Raw genomic sequence first — 24061 nt, 5'->3', positions numbered from 1 at the left:
ACGTCCACGGCCTGGGGCACAGCAGGATCACCGCGGACACACGTGGGGAGCTCTCTGCCCATGGGCCTGCATTTGGTAGCCTGCGGTGGTCGGTCCCGACACTGGCCTGATGCCCGGAGCTGAACAGAGAGGGCTCCGCAGCGCAGGCCCGGGAGCACCGGTCAGTCGGAGTGGCCAGGAGACAGCAGTCACCTCAGGCTGGTGCAGCTCCCCAGCTGTCCGACAGGACCAGCTCGCGTGAGAGCCCCCTTGAGCATGAGTCCGCTCACGGTTGGCCCCGTCTGCCACTAGCTAGGAGGCCACACGGCCAGCATGCAGACCTCCCCTGCAGAAGCCCACGGCGCCACGGAGATGCCAGGGACTGCGGTCCGAGACCTGGCTCAGGACAGCTCGAAGCCCAGCAGACACAGGCCGGGGCCACGCCTACTCAGGCCGCACCCCCTCGGAGACCCAAAAATGAGAAGAGACTCTTGTGAAGACTGTGGTCACCACTCCAGAACTCTGGAGAAAATTGACCTGGTGAGAGACAGCTGATTTTCATAACACAAAGATCAGTGGTGTTCTTCCAACCAAGGAGCCTGTCCCACAGCCGCCTGGAGCCGCCCCTCGCAGCTGCTACTCCTGTGCATGCGCCCGTCCCCATCACTGCTGTCACCGATGCAGGCGACAAGGTGCCCGGAAAAGGCGGGGATTAAGTACAATGTGGGGGAGACCACGCATCCTGGGTCTGTCAGTTTGAGGAAACCGTAATGGGTGAATGTGCACATGATCTAGCCACATGATGAAACAATCAACGGCCTAAAACAAAGACCAGAAACACCAAACTACATAATCCTCCTACCCAAAAGTGTGGAGGAAAGCAAGCTCAGGGCACAGTAGGGGAATGTCTGGGCATTCTGGAAGCAGACAAAGCTGGGATCCAATCCAGGCTCCCCGGTGGATTTGGCTGGTCCCCTGGACAAGCTGTGATCTCTCATGGGCTGGCACACCACCTGAGCATCACGGGGAACAAAAGAAGATGCTTCCAGAACCTGACTCGTAGGGACCCATAAACACAACAGCCCTTCACTCAGGGGAGACACCGGGACACCTCGCTGTCGAGGGTGAACACACCGCAAATATCCTGGGCCCAGGCACCTCGCTGTCACGACGCTCGTTCAGCCCACCCACTAGAACCTGAGAGTCCCGGGCGCTGAGTGCTTTGTGGGAGATGCTCATTTATCTTCACCATGACCCTCGGGGGCCTTCAGCCTCGTCCACCGTCCACCGCCCTCGTTCCAAACTCGGCTTTATCTCTACGCCAACGAGCAGCACAAGATGATCACCATGAACAGAAACACTGGCCGCATTTTACAAAGCCCTGAAATCATAGTTAAAGTGCACTTCTGCAGAACCTAACAGTGTGGAAAGCCTCACACTTCACCTCCAGGGCCTGGACGTGGCATCTCCCTCAACAGAATTCCTTTCATCCAGTTACTAAGAACCTCTTGTAGACTCCACTGCGTCACACATTGGATAATATTATTTCCTCAAACACAAAGCGTGCCAGGAAATACCCCTTCTTTGTCAAATATTTACAAATTGGGATGGAGGGGTGCCTGTCACCATGAACAGTCCCCAAAAGTCAACGCATCAATGATCAAACTTTTTTCTTTGAACAGCAGAAAGACCGCGGCGACTCCAAGCTACTTTAGACAGGGCCCAGCACGGCACTGTGGCCGGCAGACGAGACGCGCCAACTCCAGTGGAGTGCTCACACGCCCAACCCCAGACACCCGGTGCAGCTCAGACTCCCACTCGGGGTGCACAGGCAAGAAGAGGGGAGCACACTCTGGAGGGCCGCCCTGCATGTGCAGGGCAATGACAAGCTCGCCACACAAGGTCACCTGATCGTCAACAGGCGAGTGACCACATACTTACTGGCCCAGGACAGTTCCAAAGTGCACACATCAACAGAAGAGAATTCCCCCAGTGAGAAGAAGGGTCAAGGGCTGCATCATGGAGTGAGGTCTGTCTACACTGGCTGGCTCCCAACGACTTTACAGACCCCAGACTGTGTAAAGTCCACCTGGATGTCCGTTTGCCAGTGTGTCCAGCTGCCCCGCCCTGCTCGAGCGGGCTGCTTCTGGGGTGTGTAACATGAGAGGGACACAGCAGACAAGCCAAACCAGTGCAGGGACACAGCTGAGGACAGAGCAGATGGGAAGGGGGTGGGGGCGGCGGTGGGGGTGGGGAGAGAGGGAGGGGGAGGGGGTAATACTGCCCGAGGACTTCCTTGGTTGTATTCTATGGACTTCTCCTGAATTCCCTCAATGGACCCCCTCTTATGCACCACTGAGGGAATGTCTGTTCCTTGCGACCAGATGAACCCCACCTGGAACCGTCAGGGTGCCCGTCTGTGACACAGGCTTTCTCTCGTGCCATCTTCCAAACAGCCTTGAGAAGGACCATAAATTCAGCACTGGGCCGACACTGCCCAGGCCACTCACTGTTAAAATATTCCCAACACAAGCAACCCTCTTTTTTAATCCACCCAGGAAACTCAAAAGGATTTAAGCCTTCTATTTTCAAATAACTGAATAGAGGACAGATCCTCAAGTCCTCCTTCTAGGGCCTTCCTTAGTGCTGCACGTAAGTGGCCACTAGCCACAGGTGGCTACTTAAATTAAAATTAATTCAAATTAAATTAAACATGAAGTTCTATTCCCCAGTTGCACTGGCCACATCTGAGTGATCGATCACCACACAAGGCTAGTGGCGACCGATCTGGCCAAGTAGCTGCGGGCCACTTCCACTGTCGCGGAAAGTTCTGGATTAAAGGACCAGGAGGTCCCTTGTTCACAAAGCCATCTTTGTGTCGCGGTCTTTTCCTCTGTTCCATGAACGTGGGTGAAGCCGGACCGAACAGGAATGCAAACACACAAGTGGGACGAGCATGCCGTCGACTCCCCGCGAGGCCCGCCCGGGCAGCTGTGAAAATGCCCAGCTTTCCCCTCACCGGTTCTTACAGTCTTTTTCCAGACTCCTCTCTTCTTGCTTTCTCCTTTTCCATGATCGCACATCACTTGAAGGAGGGAGGAGGAAAAAGCACAAAGCCCATGACTCATTTTACGCAGTCTATCCGCGTAAACCCATGTGGCTCCAGAAGGAAGGTAGGGGAGCCAGTCCTCAGGGCACCGTGAGCACCCGCCCGGGGCGAGGCTCCTCGCTCCGTGCTGCCCTCTGCTCTGGGCCCTCCGTGCCCCCCGTGGTGAAGGCCGCTCCCCACGTCTGCTCCTCCAGCTCTCAGCCTCCACAGAGAACGGGGCCTTCCCACGTGAGCCCCCACAGGCAGGGGGCCCGTCTCCCACCTGCTGCACCTACCAGCCAGAGGCGCCGTCTGCAACAGGGAGCACATCCTCTCTCCCCCACTTCTGGCTCTGAAAGGCTGCCTCCCCTCCCAGCCCCTATCAGAAATGGTAACAGGTTTTGCGGTGTATTTTTAGAGTTTGTGAGTTTCTCACTCCTGTGGAATGTTCCTCCTGCCTGTCTGGTCCGAACGTAACCGTCCTCTATCGGCTCTGAGAGTAACCACAAGTCTCGGACGAGAGTAGCAGCCGACACAGAACGATGCCAAGTGAGGCCCTCCACGCAGGCCCACGTCCCCGAATCCTGCTGAGGCTTTACTCCCTTCTTTCTCTGGGAAACACAAACGAGAAAGACATAATCCATGCCACAGTGCTAGCGGACTGTGGATGCCGAGCACACATCCCGACACGGTCTGTGTCTCCAACAGACCAGCTCAGCACTGGTGTCGAAGAGGTCATGCCAGAGACTGAAGCCACCTACCTTTTCCTTCTTAACAATAAAATAAATAAATAAGAAGGCTTCTGTGCCCTTTACAAGCACGTCATCACCGTGTGGAGTCCAGAACAATTCTGCAGTCATGGAAAGAAGGTTCAAGATGATCAATACCTGAACTGAAGCTCGGCAAAGTGAGCAGAAGACACCTGTAGGCTCTCGGTCTGTGAGAAAAAGCAGCTGTGACCCCTGCAGGACTCACGCTGAACAACTAAGGTCTCTATTCTGGTTGGAGAACATTTTCTCCAAAGGAGAAACAGCGGGATGGATGCTCCACAGGAAACAGCGGGCAGGGCGGCCAAAACAGCTGTTGGGGGGAAGTTCCCAGGGACCTTTGGGTGGGCCGGCTTCAGAGTCAGGGCAAATACAACGTCAGCAAATTCATCTGTCGCTCCAGTGAGCGCGTCGGATCCCACAGGCCCCTCGGAGGCTTGCCGGGACAGGAGCAGAGACTGGAGGCCCCTGCACGGAGTCCAGGTTTGAGGGAAACTCTGCTGTCCTCGCGGCGGCTCACAGACAGGCCAGCAGACCAGGGAAGAAGCGCTTCCCTCAGAGGAAAGGGAACTCCATGTGCTGGTTTTGCCCAGGGGCTCAAAACATCTCCAATATCCTCCCTTTTCCAACCACGCAGTGGAAGGAACCAAGAAACCCAACGACATGGGGCATTGCTGGCCAGCCCCCAAACCCACGCCCCAGGCCCCCCAGGAAAACAGCACCCTCCTCTACTTCTGCTTGGCCTGAGGATAGCAGTGGCCATGTGGACACGGGGTGTTTTAAACGAGCACCCCCTCTGGGGAAAACTGTCCATGAAGGAAATCATCTGACAATTGTCCACTCTTAAGAAAGGCAAGTCCCCTTTTCCCCTCCCCCAAAGTGGCTCTCAGGTTGAATTCTTCCCCATCAGAGGGTCCTTGCTGAGCGTCTGGGACATGAGAACTGGTATTACCAAGAGGGAAAGGAAGCGGGGGCCAAGGCAGGGAAGGGCCGGAGAGACGGTCACCCCGTTGGACTGAGTGGGCACCAAGCCTCATCACCAGCCAGAGCAGGGACAGGCTGAGATGGCCCGAAGGACGGGGCTCCAGGGAAGCCACCAGGACCCAACAATTAGAAATAATGGCTTCTTGCTTTCTATCTACACTAATGTATTTTGTCTTCCTCTAGTGCCTGGGTGAACTTTCACTTCCTCTCCTCACCCAGACCTGCCATCTTCGATAAAGGGAGCCAGTTTCATCCTCTTGCAATGTCCCCGGACACCTCCGGCAGCCGTGGGAGGAGACGTGGGCCGGCATGGACGTGGCTGCTGGCCACGGGCACAGCCCCATTGTTCTCCCAGGGATCTTCTCACTACGGCTATTTGCTTTGTTCTTCTCTTGAAACCCTCTGGTCATAACATTTTCAGTGGTTTTTTTTTTTTTTTTTGACTCACAGTTGAGAAAACCAACCAGTTGAGCTGTTGCCTCAATGATCTGCTCATCAAATGAAAATTTTGAGTCAGCCTGATCGCCGTCCGCGTCATTTGTAAAAACAGCTCATTTGTAAGCTGCATCCTGCAGCAGCCAGCGTCCCGTTCCTCATTCTTAAAAAGAAGCCGCCGCAGCTGTGTTTTCTGCATAGATAGCAGGGCACGGCGCTCACCCACACTGCCCGGGCAGGCCCAGGGCCTTCTGTCGGGGACTCTGGCACCCGCCCGATGCCCGAGGCCGCTTTCCCCTGGGGTCCCTGTCAATGTTCAGCCTCGGGGTCCCAGCTCCTGCCCCATCGAGCACCTACTAAGGATCCCTGCCTCTGTAACCGGTGGCCTCCTCGGCCCCTCCCCAGCGCTCCCTCCCCGGGCCCTCCCCTCACTGAGCACAGCCCCCCAAGTGGGCCGCCCAGCTCCAACATCAGAGGGCCTGCGTCTCCACCCCAGCCTTCCCACGGAGGCCTGAACCTGGTCCCTCATACAACAATGAAATGAATGCAGCAAATGTGCGGCGCAGAGTCCAGGAAGCCCTGTCCACGTGGCCGTGGCTGGGCGTGGACAGGCCCCGCACCCGGGGCAAGAAATCTTAACTTCTTGCCATGAGGGCTGAGTAAACACCGCGTGCACCGTGAGCAAGGAAGGATGCTAGGTGGTGGCATGATGTTCTTTCATTATTAATAACGTGAAAAGCATTCACACGGCAGGCCCAGCTGAATCCGCAAGGCTCCTGGGAAGCTCAGATGGAACAACACAGCATCCATGAAAACATCCCAAAAACTCCGTGTGCAAAATAAATTGTTTAAGTCTGTTTAAACTTCTTGCTCCTTCAAAAAACATGCTGTTTTAAAAGGAGATCCAGGCCTGAGGAAAGTTGTACACAGATGACGATGTTCCCGTTTGCCGGGCTCCGTGAACACCACCGTCTTCCGCTAAGAGGCCCCAGGAGGCAGGAGCCCAACCGCTGGGCTGTCCCTCGTGCCTGCAGGCACGGCTGGTACCTGTCTCCTAAACTATTCCGTAGGGATGAGGAACAACACAGCACAACACCTATTTTCAAGCAGACAGGATTCTACCTATGGTTTTCTACAGCTAGCAAAAAAAAAGAAAGAAAATGAAAATGATTTGGGGCCAAGGTCTTCATGGTGACCCACAGGGCCCAGATGAAAGCATGGTGAGGGCCACACAGTCTGGATGGCACCCGTTCCGTGTCACTGAGCGGAGTCCAACACCTTCTGGGCCGGCCGAAGGCTCAGCAAGCATTTCTCTAGTCTAAGTACAGACGAGAAATCAATTTGAGGAGCACAAATATGGCCACGCTCATCTTCTTTTTTCTGATTCTCATGTTCCGCTGTGCTCCCTAACTGCAATGACGTCACCCAGCGGTAAGCGTCCACACGTTGGTGGTCTACAGGTTTCTCAAGAGGCGGCAGGTGCATCAGTGGCTGACGTAAGGGGTTTGTCTGCTGAACCTCTATCCTCAGTACATTTTCTGGACGATGATGGGAACATTCCTCACTCCTGCACAGTTTTGCGGAGCCTGGTTCGGTGGAGCACTGTGGGTCCACATCCCCTTTGCTGGAGAGTCTGGGTCTCCCCAAAGGCCATGCCACAGGCATCCTCCCCCACGCACTCAGAGCTGACACAGGACAGCCCCCTCCTGCCCCTTCCCTTGTGGAAGCCACTGTGCTGGAGCCCAGAAAGGGGAAAAGGGCTTTCTGGGTTTTTCTTTATCCTTTTTTGTATTTTTGCATATATAACACTATTTCTGCATGAATTATTTTCAAAAGAGAATGCCAAAATAAGTTCTACAAGTTTCCAGATTTGTAGGCAGGATAAATAAGAACTCAGTTTGGTTTTCAATCATGTTCAAATTATTTGCATATGTGCAGCTTAGTTTCATTTAGTTACTAAATTCTAGCCATCCCTAGACAAATGGACAGATGAAACTTGCATTTCAAATTTAAATGTTACGTATGCACACACACACACACACACACACACAGAAGTGCATACACCCAGTTAGATCTGTATAGACAAATCCTTAGCAAACACTTTTCTGAAACCCATTACCTAAACACATTTGGGAACACGGCTGTCACTGCCCTCACAGGCCAGGAATCTCGACAACATTCAAGACTGCCAGGCAGGCAGCAGAGAAGCATTAGGTTACCGGTCTTCCAGATGATGACGAACTGTGGGTACACTCAGAAGTGCGGTGATCTCCCCACAGCAGGAATGATCCTTGCTGGGGCGCCTGGGGGGCTCAGTCATTGGGCATCTGCCTTCGGCTCAGGTCATGATCCCGGGGTCCTGGGATCGAGTCCCGCATCGGGCTCCCTGCTCGGCAGGAAGCCTGCTTCTCCCTCTCCCACTCCCCCTGCTTGTGTTCCCTCTTTCACTGTCTCTCTCTCTGTCAAATAAATAAATAAAATCTTAAGGAAAAAAAAAAAAAGAAATGATCCTTGCTGTTCTAGACTGCCTATGTGAGAGAATCATCACATTTCAATAATTAGGTGATGATTCAAGATCTCAGAGAATGCCACCGTCAGTCTTGCTTCTAGAAACCGACAATGGATCTGGGTTCACAGGTACCCGGCTCTTCCCCAGAAGTCACTTCTCTGAAGAAAGCCCCAATTTCTCCTTTCCTGGCATTTCCCATCTCTTCCTACGCTTCGAAGGCAGGAAAGGTTCTGCCCCTGTCACGATTCTCGGGCCAACGGTCGGATGGAGGCCGCTGACCCGAGGCCAAAGGCCAGTGACGGCGACCAAGGAGTCAGTGACTGAGCCGGCTGACACCTGGGCCCAGGCCGAGCCGTCCTGGGTAAACACACGTCTGGGCCCCTCATGCAGCCCGTCCCTCAGCAGCCGGACCAGCAGCACACTGACCATGCTCCAGCCTCACGGCCTTCAGTCCTCATGCGAAAACATCATTTAAAACAAGTCATCGGACACCCGCTCAACAGCAGGGCTGGCCACCGGGGCAGGGTCCCCAGCATTGCCCAGACCAAGACCCTCAGACAAGGCACAGCCTGGCCCCAGCACCCACTTGATTTAAACATGATGGGGGGGGTGTCGTGGGGGTACAATAAGAGCCAAGGCAGGACCCTCATCCCCCGGTTCCCCAGACAACAGCTGGTGACCCTCCCCTTGTTTCCCACCCAGTCCCACACTGTGTAGGGACTATTTAAAGAGAGCCTTCTGGAAAGGGCTTCTGAGATGCATGGGATGTTTGGGGATGCAGGAGGAGGGCCTGAACGCCTTGTCCCTCTGCCGCGCCTCCCTAGGGAGCCAGGCACCCCAAGTCCGGCACGACGTGGAGCAGCAGGGCATGGGGGCTGCAGGCCTGGCCGCAGTGCTGGCTGCGCTCCTCAGGCTCCTCTGCTGGCCCCACACACTCCAGAGGCCACGCTGCCAGAAGATCCTTCTCAGGCTGTGCCCGTGCACGCCCTGCCTTCTCACTGCATCCGGTGCCTGGAAGGGTCTGGAAACCCGACACGAAGGCGGGCAGGAGCTCTGGGCACACAGCCTGCAGCCGGAGTGAACTCCGTGCCCCAGTGGCCGTCCTCTGCCGGGTGGGGTCCGCGCCCAAGACCCTCAGAGAAACATGCGCTGATTTTAGAAACACGAAGAAGGGGTTGTATTTAGAAACAAAGCACCGCAGAGCCCAAGACAAGACTTGATGGCGGCCTCCCTGCGATGCCCAACAGCCCCTGCTGGGACCACGTGGGCCTTACAGGCTGGCAGCCGGACCAGCCGGAGGTCCCAGGCCTGGGTCCTCTGCATGGTGACAGCAGCCCTGCCCCCGCCTGGAAAACAGGGCGCTGCTTCTCGCAGGTCTCTCACGGCTCACCATGGATTCCAAACGGTCAAAGGGCAACTCCTGTTTGAGAAAATGATTTTAGGAAAAGTTCTACTTACTTGGATAATTTTCTGACAACCACGCTTAGTCTTGCAAACACCACCAGGCGGGTTTTTTCCAAGTTCTCTTTCTGAACCATCATAACAGAACAAGGCTGTTGGAGTGTTTTACATTTTCTCCCAGGACGGGGACTTAGGAACGGCGCACACATCTCCCTGTGTCAAGGTGAGGATCTCTGCCCCACACTTCTCACGTTCCCACACAAACTGAACACGCAGGGCCCAGAAACAACACCCAGTGAAGGCCCAGCGTCCACCCGGAAGTGAAGGCCCAGCGTCCACCCGGAAGTGAAGGCCCTGCGTGCACCCGGAAGTGAAGGCCCTGCGTCCACCCGGAAGTGAAGGCCCAGCGTCCACCCGGAAGTGAAGGCCCAGCGTCCACCCGGAAGTGAAGGCCACGCAGTCAAGAGCTGGAAAACGCCAGAGACATCCTGCCGCCAGAGGCCCTGCCTGGGCTGGATCCCAGCGGCAGCCCCTAACTCTGAGACCCTGGACACGGCATCCCCCGCTCCTGGGCCCGGGCCTCACAGTGAAATAGGGTTATAAAAGTACTTGCTTGTACAGGCGTGTTTGAAGGATTCTGTAAGAAATTTCATTCACATGCTCAGCATTGGCTAGCATCCAGAAAGCGTTCCATGAATACTGGCTATCGTTTCAGAGATGACAAAGTGAGAACCCAGCGGGGAAGCTCGTGCTCGGGACTAGAAGGAACCACAGACCTGGCTCCACCTCACTGAGCTGGGGTCCTGCTGACAAGGATGACAGGACGACCTGAGTGGCAGTCAGCACTGATGTCCCTAGCAAGAATTTAACAATCCCATGAGGCTTTAAAGCAACCCAGGGGTGAGAAATGACAGCCAAGATTCCTAGGTTTTGTTTCCAGAGGGTCTTCTTAGCAAAGTAGGGAATCTACAGATCTCTCGGGAAGATCAGCCTACCAACGGAAAAAGATGGTAAAGGAGATATGCTCGGTTTTTAGACAAGAGTGAAACATGCAACCACCATCCCCAGATGGCTATCACTTCCCAAGAGGGAGGCACTCCGCTTCTGGGCAAAGACCGGCGCTCATGGTGCAGTCCGTGCAGAGCACGGGGGATGGGGCCTCCGGTGTCGGGGACGGGGTTGGGGAGTGGGGCCTCTGGCATTGGGGAGCGGAGCCTGTGGCATCGGGGACGGGGCCTCCGGCGTGGGGGAGCGGTGGGCAGCGCGCCACAGCAGGACGCAGGAGCTGGAGAACGGTCCCCATGCCCACGGCGCTGTCTGTGGGCAGTAACCTGCCCCCACGGGCAGTGCCCAATGCCCCAGCCCCTCACCCGGCCAACTGCGGACCCCCTTTATCCTACCCCACACCCTGTCGCAGGGCATGGAGGCTGGAGGAGGCGGTGGAAGAGGCCACCGCTCAGCACCCACTGAGTTCCGACGTTCTAAGGTGACCGGCTAGCAAGTCACTAGGCCACGCAGAATGACCCTCCACAGTTACGTAACAGGACACAGAAAATCCTGTACAAGTTTCTCCGGAGAGCGAGTCGCACTTTACCTTCAGCCAAGGCTTTTGTTTAGGTCCCAGCGGCCCCTCCAGAGCCAGTCCTCTCGGGGCAGTCAGCCCGGAACGGAGGAGGAAAGTCGAGCCATGCCCTGCCGGCGCCCACTGATGAGGACTGCACCGCCCCGCCCCGACATCTGGTTTCTATTTCATCCCCGTGTTGTCACATTACATAACAAGCAGATGCTGTGCGGGATCACCGCAGACTCGAGGCTCCCGACTCCCAGAGAATGCCCAGAACGTGGGCTCCGGCGGCCGGACCGCTCCCACGAAGCCACACCGCTGCACACTTTACCTGGCTCTTAGAGCAAACGCCCTCGGAAGAAGACATAGGACACCAACCACTCCTACCTCTTCCTGAAACCAAGCATTTCTCCTCATTCCACATGCAAATGTGGGGAAAACGTAAGTTCTCTGTGGCCCAAGGTTCATTTTCCAGACCTCAGCCTCGAAAATGTACAGGAAGGGGTCTGTAGACTGGGCTACAGAGAGTCCCAACTAGAAAGGGCCAGAGCCCTGCCAGCAAGGGCAGGTGTGGGACCCCAGAGGGGAGAAGACACACTTCAGGCATGTGGACGGAGAGCCTTGGAGCAAGTGTTGTGGGAGCTCCGGAGCCACACTGGGGAGCAAACACCGTGCGCCCCCTCAGCTTGCTTGGGAAGCAGTGAGGATTTGTATTAAGAAGACCTGCCCCCCACACTCCAGGCACCGAGGCTGTGATGGCCAGCAAGCAAGCGGGAGCCCCTTTCAAGAGTGTGCTCCAGAGCGGCCCTTCCAGGGCTGCTGTCCACCATCTCAACCCACCCAGACCAACCAATGGGGGCCAGCGTCAAGTACGAGGGTGCCAGGGGCACAGAGCTTCCCCAAGGTCACCTGGAGCAGCCCATGAGCTCTAGGTAAGAAGAATCAGACCCACGGCCAAGGTACCCATCTGGCAGTCAAGCTCCTAAGGGGCTTCGTGCAGGATGGAAATCTAACCACTAAGCCACAGAGTCTCCTCGGCTGAGTGGTCCGGGGCAATCACTGACCTCCAGGTGAACCATTCTGCACAAAATCTAACCACTAAGCCACGGAAACTCTCCTCGGCTGAGTGGTCCGGGGCAATCACCAGCCTCCTGGTAAACCATTCTGCACAAGGGGAAGTGAGAATTTAAAATTTTCTCGTATTAATACACAGAAGCGGTCCGGCCGACCCAGTGGGCAAGAAATCGAATGAGGCAGTGGACCTAGCGGTCTGGTCTGTCCAGCCATGGGCAGAAGCCCCCTGGACTCCCCCACGTCTGCCATCTCGCCCAGGCCTGGTCCAGGGCCCCCCCAGACAGGACAGCAGTGGTGTTCAGTGGACTTCAGATCCCACTCTCCTCACTGCACTGGGGGCAGCAGACACTTGTTGGGGGAGAGCTGTCTCAAGGGCAACACTTACCAGGCAAGGGGCACAGTTCAGCCCCAAGGGCGGGCAGTGTCACAGAGGACCTAAGGCTGGCACCGCGGGAAGGCCTGGCTGCGGAACAGCTTGTTCCTTGAGCTCTGGAGGCAAAGAGGCTCAGACCTTGAGGCAGAGGAAACCGCACAGGGCAGCCCCTCCCAGGCAGGGCTGGCTCTCTGCACCCCCCTCGGTCCCCAGCATGGAAAGGCACCACCACAAAAGGGATAAGCACAAGGAGCCCCAGATGTCACTGAGCAGACCAGACAATGTGCACGAGCGTAAGGAGGATGCAGAGCAGAGCGGAGTGATTGCAGAGGACATCATGGAGCCCTACACCGTGACGGCCACACCCCCAGCTCACTGGCGAGGGACTTCTGGAAGATGCCCTGTCAATATATCGGTGTTTTCCTAACGTGGGCGGGGGGACGGGGCCCTGCACTGTGCACAGCTGGGCTGTCTTTTTCTTGTTACACTGACCTGGTTATGGCAGGGTCAAAGGGATCGACAGAGAAGAGCCCATATATGCCAGTGAGGGAGGCCAGGCCGGGGTCACCGTGTGCAAAGCGGGAGCCACTGGAAAACACGCCTTTCTCTGAGGCAGACACGTGGGTGCAAGCTGTGACAGGACGCCTGGACCAGCACCGCCCTGCTGCAGGTGAGCCGGGCCGCTGGACACGAGGACAACCCACCGTGACTTTAATCTGCCGGAGCCACACGATCAGGCCAACATTCTCCACGTGCTCAGAACTGCCGATAAACATTCAGTGCAACCTGCAGCTGTCTGACGCAGGTACGTCCCTTCAACCACCTGCGATCGCACTCGCTCTTCCAACACTACCCGCGCTGTGCTGGCTCTGGTCTCACGCCGCTTTCCATCTAGGGGCAGTCAGCCCAAACAAAGCAAGCCTCCCAAGAGCAAATAAGGAAATAGACCCCCTGCCCCTCGTGAACAGGGTCCCCAGGGAGTGCTGCAGGCCTGGGGGGCATAGGAGCACCCATCTGAGCATTAGATCACCCACAAACTTGTGCCTATAACCACAGCGGAGAAGATCGGGCCGGGCCCCAAAGTGGCTCACAAGTGATGATGGGCCCGTGCCCCGCAGCATGCCCAGCCCTTGCCGTCCAGCTCCCTGTCCCAGGCCCTCCTCTGCTTCCCGTCCTGTCCTGCAGGGCCCTCCCCGCTGAGCGGGCAGGAGAGCTCCAGTCCGATCCCAGTGGTAGTTAGCAGGGTGGCCACAGACCTGATCCTCCTCTCCACCCCCACCTGCTTCAGGCTCAGATTTGTCATCTGATTCGGTAAAAGTCTGGGCTCTCTGCTGGTTGCCAAGAATAAGGCCACACCCATGCCTACATAAGTAATAAGGAGCACTGGCTGGAAGGCCCCTGGAGCAGCTCCCAGAAGCCAGAGAACACCCAGCCCTCTCGAGAAAAGCGGGCACCAGGCAACTCCGGAGCCTCGGGGACCAGTGCCACCAAACGTCCAAGGTCTGTGGGCTGCTGGCCTGCCGGCCTGCCCACCACTCGCTTCCCCTCTTGCACTCAAAACTGAATGCAGCAGCTCGCAGGCCTCCATGTCGCCGGGTCAGCCACCGGACACGAAGGGGCCTCTTGCCCCAGCCGCAATCTGAAGGACTCCCAGACAAGGCCACTGCCACTGGTATCCCCACTGACGACCACACTTTCTTTCCCTGGGGTTCGGGGCTGCATCTCCCATAAAAATAAAGAGGGGAAATAAATAAGTAAAGAGAGAAGCAGCCAGTGCCCACCAGAGGCTGTGCAGCGGCCGAGCCTGCTTGGAGAACACTAGACAGGGGCTGCCGGCCTGAGCCTTCGGGCCAGGTCCCCAGGGAAAGGTGCCATGACCACTACCAGAGGCCGAGTCTGAGCAGCGCCACCAGGCAGGCCTCGGGGCCTTAGGACAAAGGCGACAGCCACTGGTATTCCCCTCTGCTTTTCCTCAAATGGCCACTAAGGGAATGAGTCCCTGTCGGGTCGCATTACAAGCCAATCCCATCATCCTCTCTGCAACAGATGCCAATGGTGTTTACTGACATTTACGAAACAGCACGCGGGCACGGGATGGCTGTCTGGCCCGTCGTGCTTTTGGCCAGGTCAAGCAGCGTTGGTTCTATCTTACAAAGAAGAAAACAGAATCTCCCAGAGTTTCGCGGCACCTGGCCCCATCGGAGCTCTGTGCACCCCTTGGCGGCAGGATGCCCACTCTCGCGCTCAGCAGCCTTCACAGCACACGAGCAGAACGCCTGGCGTCATCGGCACGCTTGTTCTGCACCGTGTCACAACGTGTGGCCCTGGCAACGCTGCCTGGTTGGGCCAGTGAGGACCGCTGAGCCACCCGTCACACGAAGAGCAGGATGAAGCGCCCTGAGCCGGCGTCAGCTGTCTCCAGCACAGACACGCAGCACCCGGCATCCCGCTCTGCACGGCCGGGAATGTAGAAGCCTGGGTGCTGCTGGCAGGTTTGAGAAATGCAAGGACACAGAAAACCCAGGGCTCTGTTGGAATGGAGGCCCCGCCCCGTGCCTACAGGGAAGGGCTCCAGAATTCTCTCCCGGATGAGAGCAGAGGGGAGCACTACGGGAGAGGGCAGCTCGGCCCCTCCCCAATCACACACTCAGCGACAGAAGTGCTAAAACTTCATGTTTCTGTTTTAAACAAACATGAAAATGGATCCTTTAAACTGCATTTCCCACAAAATTCCCATGCTGAGACTTTCTAAGCACTCCAGAGCAGCCTCTCCGCAGGGTGACACAGCAAGGGGACCTGCGGGCAGGGCCAACCTCATCCCATGGGCCCCTCCCGAGACTAAAGGGCTCAGAAAGGATTACTTGACATGCTCCCCAAGAGCAGAGATCCCCTCAAGCACTAACATAATGTGCTGGGGAGACAGAGAACACTCCTCAAAAGAAGTCTCAATGAAAAATCCAAAGTCCCCAAAATCACAACCAGATATTCTCAGTTCAGACTTGAGGGATCTTAGCAATATGATAAAATCATCACCATCCATCAAAAGGCACCAGACGCCAGTGCATGCTCTCTGCTGGCCTCACACGGTGCTCCCCTGCGCTGGGCCTGGACAGCAGGCTGGCAAGCCAACCGGCGGGGCAGAGTGGCATCTGGGGGGGAGGCGGGCACTGCCTCCCACCCAAGTCATCTCAGTGCCGTCACCGTGCCCTCTGCCCTGGGCTCCAGGTCCACGAGCGGTCAACGAGAGACGCCACCACCCCTGACCCGCACGGTCGGTGAAGAACCACGCAAGCCCCCCTCTGCAGACAGCACCTACCCCGAGCGGCACACAGCACTGCACGTGTCTGCACCTGCGGTCACGGAGGGGTCCAACACAGTGCGCGTGCGCACACACACGCACACACCGATTTTACATTCTGCCCTTTCTTCCTTGTTTGAAAGAAGGCCAAGGCCAGAGAGTAAAATCCAAGAATAAAAATCTCCCCTACTGTCCTCCAGTCTCAAGCAAACACTCGACTGTTATTTACAGTTTTGTTAAGAAAAACGAAGCATTGCACTGCTACAGAGGAAAGACAAATTCACGCTTCTCCTTGTGTGTCCAACTAAATTACAACTTCCACATCTGCCTTCTACAAAAACGAACGGAGCCGCTGGAACAAGGACTGTGGCGCCTTTACCAGCACGGCCCCAGGCAGCGCGGCTTATCTCTGCGACCGTCCTTCGGGGTGCTCCCTGGCCCTCGGCACCGCGGCACAACCAGCAGACGTCTGTAGCCCATCCGTCCACTCCGGCCCCACACACAGGCCTGGCAAAGTGGACAGGGAGCTTCAGCAGAAGGCGGGGCCCCTGGCCCAAGGCCCAGGGCTGGCACGGGCAGGGGGCCTCAGGCAAACCGCCCTCCTCCTGGGCTTCTTCGTCTACACGATGAGGTTTCGTAGCTCCTCCCAGGACAGGTGCGTTCCCGGCTGGCCGGCGCTCTCTGCACCTCGGTGTCCCCGTGCTGGCCAGGGCACGCGCTCCTCGCCGGCGGGGCTGAGGGGCAGGGAGCCAGGGAGGACATGTCCCGGGAAGACATTTCGGGGGGCCTCACCCAGCACACGGAGGGTGCCCAAGGGCAGGGGGCTAAAGGAGAAACTGGTGGTAAGAAGCTCCCTGGCCCAGGCTGGACCTCTGTGCACGGGAGCGCAAGGGGAGGGCGGCCGGCCGCTCGGCCGGCTCCTCACCCAGCTCCCCCGCTCCTCCTCCGACCGGCACACAGATGTGCTCAGCGGCAGAGCCTGGCTTCTGCTCGCACTCATTTCATAATTTTAAATATACTCTTAACGGAAAGCAACCGAAGTACTTGACAAGAGCAGCTGACGCAAATGTCCCTGTAGCAGGCAGTGAGTCATCCCCGCAGCGTGAGAGTGAGTGCTCGGAGCAGGCCCGAGAGGCGGTCGCACGCGAGGGGCATCCTCCGAAGGCAGAAAGACGGGCAGCACGGCCCAGCCACGGCCGCTCTCACCATCGGGCCGGCAGCGCCGAGACAGCTCCGACGGGGCGGCGGCGGACTGTCCACAAGCCCTCCGGAGGCCGCGGCGGCTACGCACGGGGGCAGGCGTCCACTTCACTCAGCAGACATGGCTGGTCAGGCCTCAGCATCCCCAGACCCCGCGGTCCGCCAGGCTGGCCGCCTGACACCATGGCAGACAAAGTCGGCTCCTCATGAAGATACGTGTCCTCAGATGAAAGCCAGCCCACCATGCTGGTGACAGAGTGAGCCGTTAGGAGCAGCCGCTGAGTCTGGCAATGTGGCCTCGAGTGTTTAAAACCTTCTCCAAGCCGGGGGCGCCTGGGGGGCTCAGTCGGTTGGGCGACTGCCTTCGGCTCAGGTCGTGGTCCCGGGGTCCTGGGATGGAGCCCCGCATCGGGCTCCCTGCTCCGCGGGAAGCCTGCTTCTCCCTCTCCCACTCCCCCTGCTTGTGTTCCCTCTCTCGCTGTCTCTCTCTCTCTGTCAAATAAATAAATAAAATCTTTAAAAAAAAAAAAAAAACCCTCCTCCAAGCCCAGCCGGGTTGTGAGAAGAGTAAGGAAGCCCTCGCAAGGCAGGAGCTGAACCGGACAGGCATCGGCATGCAGGCCAGGGCCCACCCTGAGGCTGCCACCCGACTCGGCCACGCTCATCGGGTCACTGCTAAAAGCCACGGCTAAAGGCCAGGAGACCAAGCCGGGGTCTGAGCAGGAGCAGAGGGGACTGTGGCTCCCCGGGGTGGGGGGAGGCTGGCCAACCTCTCTGCTGAAGGGACGCACCCCTGCCTGGCCCTGACGCTGGCGGGGAGGGCTAATCAAGAAGGAGGAGTCCCGGGGGGTCCACGACCAGAGATCACCTGGCAGTGGTTCGGGGGGGGGAATCCGGACACCCCCAAGACCCGACAGACACGGCGGCAGAGGCATCCGGAAGTGCGTCCCAGGTACGGCCCAACCAGGCAGACACAGACACGTATCCTCCCTGGACGGGCACGTTACCAACCTCAAAACAATGTCTGTGAAACACTACAAGGCATAAAATCAAAAGCAGGGGAAAAACCCAGGGAGTAGAAGTCAGGCCAGGACAGACTTCAATTACAGGAAAATCTGATCTGACCACAAAATACATCTCCACACCAGGCGTGAAGAAACAGGCAGGGTCATCCAAGGAGCCAGCGGCTGTCGGGGACTGTCACTCAGCAGCCGCACAGCCCTGGGTCCCGTAAGCTCTCCCTGCGCCTCAGTCCCTCCCCCGCCACAGAGAGACAGTGACGGCCAGACCCTGTGCTGCGCGAGCACGCAGGGACCAGTGAGGCTGCGAACCACCCACCACCACCAACACCAAAAACGGTCAGGCACATGTGAACGCATGCGAAAAAAACTGTTACTAATTAAAACTAAAAACGAAATGAGTAGGTTAAATAGTCCATCAGATGTGGCTGAGGAGACAAGCGCTGAACAGCGAAATAGCACAGAGGAGAGAAGCAGGAGGGCAACCCAGAAAGACACGAGTGACAAGTATGAGCGGCTGGGGGGGCACAGGGCAGAGGGAGGGACACGGACCTGCGCTCACCGGAGGGCCGCACGGGGACAGACGTGCGTCAGGTGCAGGAGGCCCACAGACACTTTCAGAACAGGCGGAGAGCCCTGCCAGCCCGCAAACCCGCCTGGGAGCCGCCGTGCTTGAGACAGCGGAGGACAGGCCCTCGGACAGGCAGACAGACAGACAAGGGGGCGTCTCGATTGCTGTTTACCCTGCGGTGCTGGGACACCTGGGGAGCCCCTGGGAAAAGGTAACTTAGAGCCACAAAACACACACACACGCACACACACGCGAGTGTAAATGCCATGCGGACCAGGGACCTAGCTGTAAAAAATGAAAGAATACAAGCCCCAGAACAAGACACAGGGGTTCCTCTGGAGCAGGAGCAGAGGAAAGCTTTCTAACTGCAACTCAGTAGCCAGAAGCACTTAAAAAAAAGAAGAAGAAATTGGTCAATTTGAACCATGCTGGGAGGGAGGGGGTTTACATGGCAAAGATGTACCACAAAGAATTAAAAAAACAGTGGACAGATTGGGGCAAAGTATTTGCAATATACCTCACAGATCAAAACTAGTATTCCTGATGTATAAAAAACCTCTTAAAACTTGTGGGAACAATGACCAAAATCCTGACAGAAAAACAGGCCAAAGGCATGAGGAGCGAGTACGGCCCCCACACCGAGCTTCCACTTGTTACCGGTCGGACTGGCAGAAAGCAGCAGGCTTCGCTCTCCACACCGTGTGGGCACAGACGCACGCAGGCCGCAAGGGGAACGCAAGCTGGCACATGCTTCGCACCGGCAAACTGGCCAAAATCGAACCCAATTATGTACCTGCTCACCTTCCATAGGAACCCCTCTGCAGGTGAAGTCGGACGATGCAGGGGCGGTGGAGGGAAGCACATGTGCACAAGGTCATCCCAGGGCAAGTGCAGGCCAGGGGCTGTGGGGACACGCTGGGGCGTGGAAACGCCGCGTGCGACGGAGCTCCCGGGACGACGTCCCTTAGGTGCAAGACCGAATCCCGATAAAGTACACGCTGTATTTGTTCTTTTGTCCAGAAAGCAAATCGGGAGAGCAAGGGTGGGGCCGGGGGGCCACAGGGTGGAAGGACGGGCCCGCTGGGCGGGGACCCCACTCTCTGAGTCCAGTTTCTTACACATCGCTGGCTTTAGGGGCTGCACTAATGTCTCACATACTCAAAAAATGAAAATAAATAAACTCAGGGGCACCTGGGTGGCTCAGTCGTTAAGCGTCTGCCTTCGGCTCAGGTCATGATCCCGGGGTCCTGGGATCAAGCCCCGCATCGGGCTCCCTGCTCAGCGGGAAGCCTGCTTCTCCCTCTCCCCCTCCCCCTGCTTGTGTTCCCTCACTGTCTCTCTCTCTGTCAAATAAATAAAATCTTTAAAAAAAAAAAAAAGAAAGAAAATAAATAAAATCAAAAAGTATGAGGAAGGGGAAAAAATGAAATACAAACAGTAACAAAATGAACCAAACCACATTTCAAGGGAGTAATGCAAGTGCACGAGGGCGGGGCCGGGGGCGCTAAGAACGATCCCAAGTAGCTCTGAGACACAGTGTTCGGACTCTACTTGGGACTATACGCCCTCAACAAATAGGGAACCCCGGCTGGCGGGTTTCTTTCTCACAGAGGCACAGATTAACGATTTCTTTCCGAGCATTCTGGGATTAAGCCAATAAGTAAGGAGATGATGGAGACTGGGAGCAAAGTTTCTCATCGTGGGAGGAGGGGTGACAATATGGCAAAGAGAGAGGGTGGTCCATGGACCTGTGACGCTGGGCTGGAATGAGAAGTGTCGGTGTGAGCTCTGCAGTTCACGTGGACACACGGAACACCACCTAGGCGGGAGGGTGTGTGCGTGCCCGCCCCATCCATCTCCGAGCCCCGCCTGCTCCCAGGCCACGGAAGCGGTCGGCACTAAACGCCAGTCCCCGAGAAACAGAACCTCCTTGGGAAAGAGCAGACCCCAGGTGTGCGGCAGGGAAGGCACCAGAGAGGCAGACTACCTTCCTGCATCAGAGAGAGCAGAGGGGGCCCCCGGAGCACTGGGGACCAGTCAGAGTAGCCAGCATGCAGGGGCTGCCACTGGGCAAATGAGGACACTATAGGCACCAGAATAGGTCATGTTAACAAAGGCTTAGAACCCAGTTAATAAAATAAGAATCCATGACCCCAAATTCATGTAAATAAATAAGCAAATAAATAAGAAAGAAAGGGAAGTCCTCTATAGGAGAAAGCTGGCCACGGCATGTAGTGAGGACAGCACGAGAAGCCCACCATTCAGCCACCATCATCATGGCACACGTGGCCGCTGTAGGAAGAGGGGACTCTGAGGCTTCTGTCATGCAGAAGTCTGGAAGTTTCTATCACCAAAACCATCGATTGGTTCTTGGACTTTTCTACTAACTACTGGCAAATAGGAAATAGGTGGGTTGTAGTCAGGGACTCTTTGGCCTTTGAGTGAACCTATTTTGGTTCTGCAGACCCTAACAAAACTGCTGGCATCACAGCGACACCCAGGGGCGGTGCCGAATCCCCTTCTGTGAGCACGAGGCCTCCAGAGCGTCCCAGCCGTGGGAAAGCTGACTTCCACCTTCTGATCATCTTCAATCTATTCATTAAAACTATATACTTCCTCCCAATTGGGGGGGGGGGGGTAATTATGAAAAGTGGAGTACTTATTAATCTCCCATATTTCATAAACAGTCTCCTGTACCTACGTGAATTCTGTAGTTTCCCTGCAATGACAACATTCCCGCCATAAAACCCTCGGTGAATGTGCTCTCCTAGTCTCTCCCCCGACATTCTGTTCAGGGCTTCCATCTCTGTTCATAAGTAAAACTTGCATATAATTTTTGTTTTCTTGTTGTTTCTAACAGGTTCTAGAATTAGGGCACTTCCATCCCATAAAATAACACTTTTCGAGGCTTAGAAGCAATTTTGAAGAGAGCAAAGACACTGCGTGAACTTTGATAAAACACAGAGCAATCTCTTAAGGAGCAGGTTGTTTTTTTTTTTAAGATTTTATTTATTTATTTGAGAGAGACAGAGAAGGGGAGAGAATGAGCGGTGGGGAGGGGCAGAGGGAGAGAGAGAGAGAAGCAGACTCCCCGCTGAGCAGGGAGCCTGATGTGGGGCTGGATCCCAGGACCTGCAGATCATGACCTGAGCTGAAGGCAGACGCTTAACCGACTGAGCCACCCAGGCGCCCCAAGGAGCAGGTACTTTTTTTTTTTTTAAGATTTATTTATTTTTATTTTTTTTTTAATTTTTTTATTGTTATGTTAATCCCCATACATTACATCATTAGTTTTAGATATAGTGTTCCATGATTCATTGTTTGTGCATAACCCCAGTGCTCCATGCAGAACATGCTCTCTTTAATACCCATCACCAGGCTAACCCATCCCCCCACCCCTCCCCTCTAGAACCCTCAGTTTGTTTTTCAGAGTCCATCGTCTCTCATGGTTCTTCTCCCCCTCCGATTTCCCCCTCTTCATTCTTCCCCCAAGGAGCAGGTACTTTTAAGAAACATTGAGTTGGGTCCTTTACCAATAAGTCCCAAGTCTATCCAAGTTCCTCTTAGTGACAACTAGCTCGTGTTGCTTCTCAGCAGGGAAAAGGATGCTTCTCTTCTGGGTTGAGTGTAGACATCGGATACGACGTACGCTCTGGGACACCGCTGATGGTGGCGATCTCACTTTCCAGCTAAGTGCTGAGAACCCTTCCTTCTGGGTGTCTTCCTTCCAGGTGACGCTCCATTCTGCTCATGCAGAAGCCCTACTGTGTGCACTGTGCACAGGTCCCTTCTGTCTGGCAGCCGACAGCACCCTCCACCCCTCCGGCTGAGCTCAGCGCCCCGCTGCTGATGGCATTCTGCCCCAGTCCAGATGGCCCTGCAGACCCCAGCGCCCCTTCATCTGAGCATGTGCAGTGCAGGGAGGCAACAGTGTGAACTCTCACTTTGATGGCAAAAATAAAAGTGTTCATTTATTGAGAGTGTTTCTACCTAAACTTCCTATTGGACGTGTTTTCTTCTTTATTCTTAGATCTCTCTTGGCTCTTCTGTTTGTTTTCGTGACACTTCTAACACTGTCATCATTTATTTCCCGTGTGATATATTTTTCGGACAGTTTGGATCCAGAAGAAGTATTCTAAAGATCCCCACTCATCTACAGTCTTTCCTGAAGTTTGCCTTTTTGCAAATTGACAAACAAATGAGAACAAAAATTCTAGTAAATTCATTCTTCATCAGCTGCGTATGTATTTACATAATAAGCCATAACAATTTATAATTAAATGCAACATAAATACAAGGCATACATAAAATAATCAATCATTTTCAATAGCTGTAACTCCTGCCCCGCGGTGCCCGTGGACCTGAGGCGGTGCGGCCGCGTCGGTCGTCCCTGGGGCCCGCCGGCCCACCCAGGTGGGACCACGGAGAGGCCCAGACCTCTGGGGTCCAGTGCACCACCCCCCCCATACACACCCAAATAGGAGCAACACTTCCCCTTGACTCATCACTCCTCCTCGCCTCCTTGGGCCTGAGGGTCAGAACACCAAGGACAAAGTAATTGTAAGTGCTTTTAAAAATATACGCCTATCAACACCAGATGGCTTAGAACAGCAGTTTTTAGCCTCAGAGCCCCTGCATCCTCTTATAAATTACTGAGCACCCCAAAAGCCTTTTGTTTATGTGGCTATACATATCGATATTTGCCATATCATAAGTTACAACTGAGATTTTTCAACGTTCATTTAATTCATTTGAAAATAATAATGTCACTGAACGTTAACATGAATTACCTATTTTAATGAAAAAATAAGTACCTTTTCCAAAACACAAAACAAGTAGCGAGCAGGGTGGCACTGTTTTACGTGGGCGAGCCTCTGTGGGGTCTGGCTCAGGGGAAGTTAGCGGGACCGTCACACGGGCTTTGGTGTGTCGTCTGTTGGGACAGGTCGTTGGGGTGGAAGAGACTAAGGCAGCCCACGTCACAGAGACATGGCGGGAGGGCGAGCGCGTTCCCAGCCCTGCGGTGCCGTGGGCTTTCTGATTCGGTGGCATGTGGGCGCCTGGGCTGGGCCGCTCGGGTGGGTGACAGTGTGGCCGTGACCCCCAGCAGTGAGGACGCCGCCAGCGAGCCCCGAGGGCCCGGCTGCATCAGGGCTGCACTGCGAGGGCTCCCAACCCCGCCCGAGTCTGCGACACCGCGACCTGGTCACGTGCAGAGAACCGAGCTCGCCCCGAGGCTGACACGTGTCATTAGACACCATGGGGGGGGTGGGGGGGTCCAGGGGCTCCAAAACTCCAGGTTCCACTTGAGAGCTGAAATGTCATCACTGGTAACACAGCCTGTCAGCTGTTTTCCTTCAAGTGACAGCCAAGCTTCATTTTTAAGAAAGTATCTGGCAGGCGCCCAAGTCTGAACACCCACAGTTTATTCGTCAGTTATCCTTTCAAGGACAGATGGTGTCCCACAAAAGAAGGGCTCGTTCAGCGGGCAACCTGGCCACACAGCGCTCTCCTGGGGACGACCGCCACGCCGGTCCGTGGCACCCACACAGCGCTCTCCTGGGGACGACCGCCACGCCGGTCCGTGGCACCCACACAGCGCTCTCCTGGGGACGATCGCCACGCCGGTCCGTGGCCAAGGGCTTTGTGTGCGCGGCCCACGTGGTCACACAGAGCTCTAAACCTGCACCTCCAGGGTAGAGACTGAAACACTCAGTAACAGTAACAACTGTCCTGCCTCATCGAAAACGATCCTAAGTGAAACTGCAGGGCAATGAGGAACCCGACGGTCACGGGCCT

At 55.8% G+C, this 24061-nt stretch overlaps 1 protein-coding gene across 6 annotated transcripts in view; it reads right to left on the bottom strand.

The window, feature by feature from the left end:
- HDAC4 (histone deacetylase 4) overlaps positions 1-24061 on the bottom strand; it is a 297060-nt gene that overhangs the window by 211645 nt on the left and 61354 nt on the right. For 2 of the 6 annotated variants that reach the window (XM_032390006.1, XM_032390079.1), the window contains exon 1: positions 16265-17058. The exons of the other annotated variants lie outside the window; for them this stretch is intronic. In XM_032390006.1, the coding sequence (XP_032245897.1) occupies positions 16265-16472 (208 nt within the window). In that variant the 5' untranslated portion in view covers positions 16473-17058. Of the gene's footprint in view, positions 1-16264; positions 17059-24061 lie in introns of those variants that run through there. 6 annotated transcript variants of the gene reach the window in all.

This window comes from Phoca vitulina, unplaced genomic scaffold, assembly GCF_004348235.1.
Source record: "Phoca vitulina isolate PV1807 unplaced genomic scaffold, GSC_HSeal_1.0 scaffold1, whole genome shotgun sequence".
Taxonomy (NCBI): domain Eukaryota; kingdom Metazoa; phylum Chordata; class Mammalia; order Carnivora; family Phocidae; genus Phoca; species Phoca vitulina.
This window is presented reverse-complemented; position numbering and strand designations above follow the sequence as displayed.